Below are 6,671 nucleotides of genomic sequence, written 5' to 3'. Positions count from 1 at the left end.
TGTTTGTGTATGTGCTATCGTGCCCAAGCTACTAATCATCCTCTCCATGATTAATAGACTTTATACCTACTTTTTACAAATGAAAGGGAAAAAAAGATCTGGGTGCAACAAGCTTTCAAGATGCATAAACGTAGGGTCCAGGCTCTATGAAATGAAAGGAAACTAAGTACAGGCAGAAACAGCTAATGAAACCAAAGAAACATATGAGCAAGTGACAGCAAGACAGAGTGGCCAAATGCTGACTCCAGTGACACTAATTTGTTAACTGAGGCAAACGATTTGTCCAAGTTTCACCTCAAGGGCCGCATTTTTTCAAATAGTAATAGAAATGTCACTCCTGATGATTGGGATTTGAACAAAACTATCTGGAACATACAGATGTTATGTACACTCCTCTGTGTGTGTGTGTGTGTGTGTGTGTGTGTATATGTATATATTAGAGTTTGGTATAACTTCAGACTTTGAATTTGTTCAGTTTAACCTGTTCTTTAAAAGGTCTAGAGGCACCAGTCTGTTGATGGATTTCAGTTTTCTGGTCTTTTTTTAAGAAATAATAAAGACAAGTAACTTCCTGGAAAAATATTTCAGATGTGAAATTGTATAACGTTAGATGCACACATTGTCAGGCAAAAAAATATTTATGCAGGACTAATTCCAGTATCCATATTGGTTCACCACATAGATTGCTAAACGCTCTTTTATCTGTCATCCTGGTTTATGCCAGCAGCTTGAAAAACAAAACAAATATTTTCAATAACAAAGGAAACCCTGCTTAAATGAAACCCCCTTGTTAGCTTGTAATATTCAACTAAGCCAAAGAAGGAAGCTGTGGTGAAAGCAAACAAATACAAAAGCTTCTCAGCTTGATCTGACTGCTAAACTGATTAAGAAGCAGATTGGGCTCTCAAATAAGTTAAAACTCCCTCTAATGGCAACCGGATAAAGGACAGAGTTTGAAAAAATGAAAAGCATCTCACTGCATTTGAAATGTTATTTTCGGCAAGACAAAATCTAGTTAGTATGAATCTTTTTAAAAGTGAAACTCTAGCTAGTGCCCAAGATTCTTTCAAATTACAACAGAATTGTTTACATTCCTGACATAAAAATTTTATGTGCTTTGTAAAATGTCTTATGTAAAAATTTAGACATTATGTAAAATGTTTTCTCCAATGTGTCTGTTGCTTTAACGAAGTGGCTTAGAAAAGCACCCACGACAGACAACTCCTCCCATCCATTAAAAGGGTCCTGCTATTCAGCAACAGACTCCTAACAGAAACACTAAACACTTTTGGAAATACTTACAGAATCAGAAATTCACAGGCTCAGATATATTCATAGAAACAAGCATTTAACCTGTGCAGCACATGTAGTAAAATCAGAAAACACTGCACTGCTCACAAATAGTGAACAGAAATTGTCCTTAGAAAATAATAAAAACCAGGAACAAACCACAGCTCCTTTCAACTGGCTGAGCATTGTCTGCAGGGTAAAAATGTTACACAAGGAAAGTAACCAAAGGATTATCAGTTAGCATTAGATAGGTTAGCAGTAACACATAGGGCAAATTACAAAATCACAAATTTTGAAAGCTTCAAGCTCAGTCATAATGAGAGCTGGTAACGCCTTTTTCTACAACCTGAGAGCATCTCAGGTTCTCAGGTAAATTCTACAGTTAATCTCTTTCATTTCTGCTATCCCTGAAAAAGGGCACAGAATTACAAAACAGGACTTGATTTCTCATTAGCAGTGATGATTCTGTGCGTCATCGTTACAGCCTAAAGGTCATTTCAATTACCACAGCACAAGAATCTCATGCTCCTGCTGGTCAAAGGTGAAATGTTTTCAGAAGAGAAATATTCTAGGTGGAGAAAATGCAGAGTAAAGTCAGCTGAACATTTAAAAACTAAATAAATAAAAACAGACCTTTTATTCAAAAACTGAATTTTAAAAAATTATTACTTTTTATCCAAAAGCTTACCAGTGCCATTCATCTCAAATCTGCTCTTCTGCTTTAGGAACAGAAGCTTTTAGAGAGGTGTGGAATAAACCAGTCTTTTACACAAGCATGCACTCCACTTTCAGAATAAGAAACACATTTGGAATCTGATCCAAACCTCACTTAATGTAATGAAAAAAAATCTTGCAGATTCACACTAGCCTAAATGCACCGTTGTTAGCTCTTCTCTTACTTACTGAAAGTTCAAAGCAGAAATTACCAGACACCCCACCAAGATAACTAGTAATACATTGATAATAGCAGATAAAAGAATAAGTATATTCTGGAGGCATGGCATTCTTGCCTGTGAGATAGTAGAGACAAAACAGAGATCAGGAATACATCTATGCTTGTAGGTAATCTCATTTTATTGAATGGTTTGAAACACTGCTTAAAATAACATTACATTCTGTATATGCATTTTCAATTTTTAAAAATTGGTATTTTTTTCAGAAGAGAAAACATGCATATTTATGTATACAATTTTGAGATAAAACAAAGAATTACATTTACAGCAGAAATTAATCTTTACAAATCTTTTCAGAGAAAGGCAGGCAGAAGCAATTCTGCAGAAGGCAAAGCATACAAAGTTTCTACACTGAAGGTATAGTTAATTCATTGAGAGATATTAGAAACTGCAGAAGAAGGTCGTTTAAGGATGGATTCAACTGAAAATGACAGGGGCTCAGTTGTTGAAAGTTTTATTGTGGCCTGTTTGGCCCCAAAGAAGTCTTTTGCACATTTGTCTATTGTAAGCTTGTATTTTTGGTTCTCTTTAATGGCACACTCTCTGTATTTCTTGGAAGCATCTTCAAAAGTCTCTTTCGTAAATGATGTTCTCAACTCTGCTCCTGATCTGTCAGGAAACGTTTGGTGGAACAGTGACTGAAATGAATTGTATTTCAGAGGTGGAGGGGGCTTGCTACTGGTTTTGCTGATCTTGCTTAACACCTGCTCCTGAGGAGCCAGAGAATCCTTATCAGAAATCTGAGAGAAAGTCCTTTTTGGAGGAGAGAAAGCTGACCTCTCACGAGTTTCTTGAGGAAGGCACGGTATCTCACTACATGACTGCTGAACATCTTGAGTGTGGGTCAGAACAAGTGAATTTTCCAGTTTTGGAGACATGATGTTGTGCTCAGTGTTAGGACAGTCCTGACTTTGTGAGACTTTGGCATCCCAGCCTGCCCCAGGTTTGAGAGCTTGGACAGTAGTAGCATTTAACAGGCACTGCTGGTAGAGAAAAGCATCACTAATGGGGCCACATTTCGGCCACACTAAGAACCTAGAAGACAGGGGATACTGCCTGTAGGTAGTAGCTACACCAACATTTGACGAAATTAGTTCCATGTTGCTGGATCCTGAATACTGCATGGTTAGATCAAGGCAGGCAGGTAAAAAATTGCAAAACTCCTTGTTTGGAGTATCAACTTGAGTAGTGTTGAAGGGTGTTTTATACGAATTGTATTCAGCTCCATGCACCATGCGGTTAGGGAGAAAAAGGGCAGCTGCTTGTGTAGCTTCCATCATCTCTCTCTCTTTAAACTCCCTCTCTAACATAATGTTCTCCAACTCTTTATCAGCAAAAGCCCGTCTCTTTCTCATCCTGTCACTTACAGGGGGTGGCAAGGGTGAATTCCCTCCCAGGTAAGGGTCTGTTGGAATAGGACGGTAACCTAAAACAATAAAGCAGCATTAGGAACGAAGCTGCATAAGACAAACATTGAAGCTGTGTTTGTAAAAGGGCTCTGCTGGAGACAGTCCCGCCACACGCCAAGCACTTGTTACAAACCCTGGACACTGTCAGTTCCTACTGGAGTTACCATGCCACAGGCACATTCAGTACAAATTAAGGAGATAACCATCATTTTTTAAAAAAATACAGAGAGTATTCCAATATTTCATTTCTTCTGAAATAAAAGAGAACCTTGATAAAACAGAAATCCGGTCTCCAGTATATTCAATTACCAGCTAACTGGATTCATTTAATATAACTGATAGGGTCCAACCCTGTTTGTTCTACCCAGACAAGTAATCCCATTGAATTAATGGAACTACTTACATGAGTAAGGAGAACAGGATTTTACCCGTTTTCACTCCCATTCCTTTCACACGGGTTTCCCCATTGCCAAGGAAGATACCTATACCTACAGCTGATGCCTTTTCTATGATCTAAAGATGAATGACTATGTACACATTGCTACCGATGGTAGAAAATTCCAAGGAGAACTAGAAGAAAAGAAAAAGAAAGTTAAGATAAATTACAGGGAAGAATACAGAAAGATTTTTTTTTTTTTTAAAGAGTGAACTGTAGGTGAAAGTAAGAGGTTTCTAACAGGACAAAATTTCAACAGCACTTGCACAGGCCGAGAAAAGAGATTGCTATTGGGAGGTGGCGGGGTAGCAAGCTAGATTTGAGAATCATAATGCTTGACAGGGCTTCAGTTTGGAAAGCAATTAAGGCAGACATAGAAATAAATTTGGGCACGATCTCAAGAGGGAGTGGGGAACAAAAAATACACCCTTTCACCAAAATATCCATCTTTAAAATTACATTCTTCCACAGTTAACAATTTTGGCTGGGGAAAAAAAATGAGCGGCCTACTTATGCATATATTACTATTGGTAATGCCACAAACAGTGCTGCCGTGTTAGGCATTCAGATCAAAAGAAAAAAGAAAAAAAAAAAAAAAAACGAACTTATTTACTCATTTCCTGATAAAAACACCCACGAATAAACTACCCTGCCCTGCAAAACGCCGCTGGGTAGTCATGTAAAAAGAATGTCAGCTTGTAACAGTAACTCTCAAATTTCAAATTACCGTTGCTAGCATTTCAGGCATTATTGGGGGGAGGGGGGGCGGGGGCGGGAACTGAAATTCTGCCACACCGATTCCAGCTACGAAGGGCAGACGGCTCCGCCGCCCGGCGCTGGCACTGGGGAGCCTTTTAAGGCCGCTCCGCGTTTATTTCGGAAAATAACGCTACATTTCCCCGTGCCCGTGAGCAGCCGCGCCTCGGACGGCAGGTACGGGTTTTCCCGGGGCAGACCGCGGTTTCCCCGCCGCCGGCCGGTGCTGCGGAGATGGGGGCAGCCCGTGGAGGGGCGGGGGATGCTCTTACCTTCCAGAATGCTTTTGGCCAGGAGGCTGGGCGTCCGGACGTGCCTCTGGTAGACGGCTTTGCGCTCCAGGCTCACCTGCTTCCCCAGCAGCCCTTTCTTGTCCTGGGAGAGTGACCGGGCGGCGCTGTCAGCTCGGCGGCCGCCCCCCCCGTCCCGTCCCGTCCCGACCGGACCCATCCCGTCCCCTCTCACCTCGGTGGCCTGCTGCCGTCGGAGAGCCACCTGGGCGGCCATGACGCGTTGCCGCTCCACCACCAGCAGGCAGTTGGCGCACTGGCAGTCCCGCCAGCGGCAGAACCGCTTGTGTCCCTTCAGGCACGACACCACGCCGTGGTTGCGGCACCGGGCGCACTTGGGCGTGCGGCTCAGCTTCCGCTGCTCGCTCCGCCGCGGGGCCGCCGCCGCCACCGCCTCCTCGCCTTCCTCCTCCTCCTCTTCCCCGTCCGGGCCGGCGCTGCTGCGTCGCGCTCCAGCGGCCTCGGCCGCCTCCGCCTCCATGCTCTCCACGTCGATCTCCCAGTCAGTGGCGGCCCGTCCTTCAGCCATGGATCCTCGGCAGCGCAACTGCAAGAGAGGGGTCAGGCTGCCCGCCCCCACGGCGGGACGGCAGCCGGCGCACACGCGGCTTCGGAGGCACCCGCCGCAGCCCAGCCCGCAGGGATGCGCCCCCGTAGGGAAGTCATAGCTGAGCCCGCTTGGGATGCCTTACCATCCGCCCGGGTCTCTTCCCCGTAGCCCACGCAGGGCTCAGCTGAGCCTCGACGGCCGCTTCCTTCCCCCGCCCGTCCCGGCTTGCCGGGGAAGTGTGCTTGCCCGCCGCAGGCAGGAGCGCGTCTCCAGCGGCGGAGTATGCGGCAGGGACCGCCCCAGGCCGATGCCCGGCGCCGCTGGGCGGCAGGGCAGTCACGTCCTCGCAGGGACCCGCTTATTCCAGGATCCTGACAACCCTCCTACCCACTGCGTTCAGACTTACGGGACAGGTAGGGAACACCTGCGCTTCACACACCGCCGCTGTCCGCTACGGCTGCCAGGGGCCGTACGGCCTCGCGGAGCTTTACACGGTGGAACCCCTACCTTCTCCCACCCCACCTCCCCATCCTCCCTCACTTTGCACTTACTCAGGTTCGGTGTCTGAGGCCAGCAGGCGTTGCAGGCAGCTCGCAAGGCCGCCGCTGCCCGAGCCCAGCCGGAGGCAAGGGACTCCCGATGCCCGCACCCGAGGGCGTAAGGCTCCCCGAGAGTCGGGCGGGGTCGCGCCGTCCGGGCGTCGCCGCCTCGCAGGTTGCGGGGCCGGGCCTGGCCGTCCGGGCCCGTGGGTGCGCGCCTGCTGCACCAGCGCCGGTGCTGGCACCCGCCGCGCCCACGCCGCGCCCGCTCCGCAACACAGCGCCCGGCGCGCCGGCCCCGCCGCGTTATCAGCGCCGGCCGCCGTCGCCCGCGCCGCCCATTGGGCCCGCGCCGCGCGGCCGCAGCTCTGATTGGCCCGCGCTCCCGCCGCCCCGCCCCCCCAGCGCGTGTGCCAGCCGCCAGCCACTCGCTCGTGGGTGCGGGCGG

At 47.3% G+C, this 6,671-nt stretch overlaps 1 protein-coding gene across 2 annotated transcripts; it reads right to left on the bottom strand.

Annotated features, from left to right (window-relative positions):
• Positions 1-1,295: 1,295 nt before the first annotated feature.
• Positions 1,296-6,314, bottom strand: DMRT2 (doublesex and mab-3 related transcription factor 2). 2 transcript variants are annotated; one of them, XM_080372037.1, is made up of 3 exons: positions 6,236-6,314; positions 5,117-5,681; positions 1,296-3,669 (listed from the first exon to the last, which is right to left on the bottom strand). In XM_080372037.1, the coding sequence occupies exons 2-3, from the start codon at positions 5,661-5,663 to the stop codon at positions 2,612-2,614; spliced, it is 1,605 nt and encodes a 534-aa protein (XP_080228163.1). In that variant the 5' UTR covers positions 5,664-5,681; positions 6,236-6,314; the 3' UTR covers positions 1,296-2,611. The 2 variants fall into 2 exon arrangements, with proteins under 2 accessions (XP_080228163.1, XP_080228164.1); XM_080372038.1 differs by lacking the exon at positions 6,236-6,314 and having other exon boundaries at positions 5,117-5,219; positions 5,310-5,685.
• Positions 6,315-6,671: the final 357 nt, after the last annotated feature.

The sequence above is a fragment of the Falco punctatus genome (genome assembly GCF_963210335.1).
Source record: "Falco punctatus genome assembly, chromosome: Z".
Lineage (NCBI taxonomy): Eukaryota > Metazoa > Chordata > Aves > Falconiformes > Falconidae > Falco > Falco punctatus.
This window is presented reverse-complemented; position numbering and strand designations above follow the sequence as displayed.

Excerpts from the sequence above, each read along its gene's own strand:
- DMRT2 (XM_080372037.1), bottom strand. The coding sequence starts at position 5,663 with ATGGCTGAAGGACGGGCCGCCACTGACTGGGAGATCGACGTGGAGAGC. Across the intron at positions 3,670-5,116 it reads GGCCAAAAGCATTCTGGAAG|GTTACCGTCCTATTCCAACA; the intron begins GTAAGAGCATCC and ends TTATTGTTTTAG.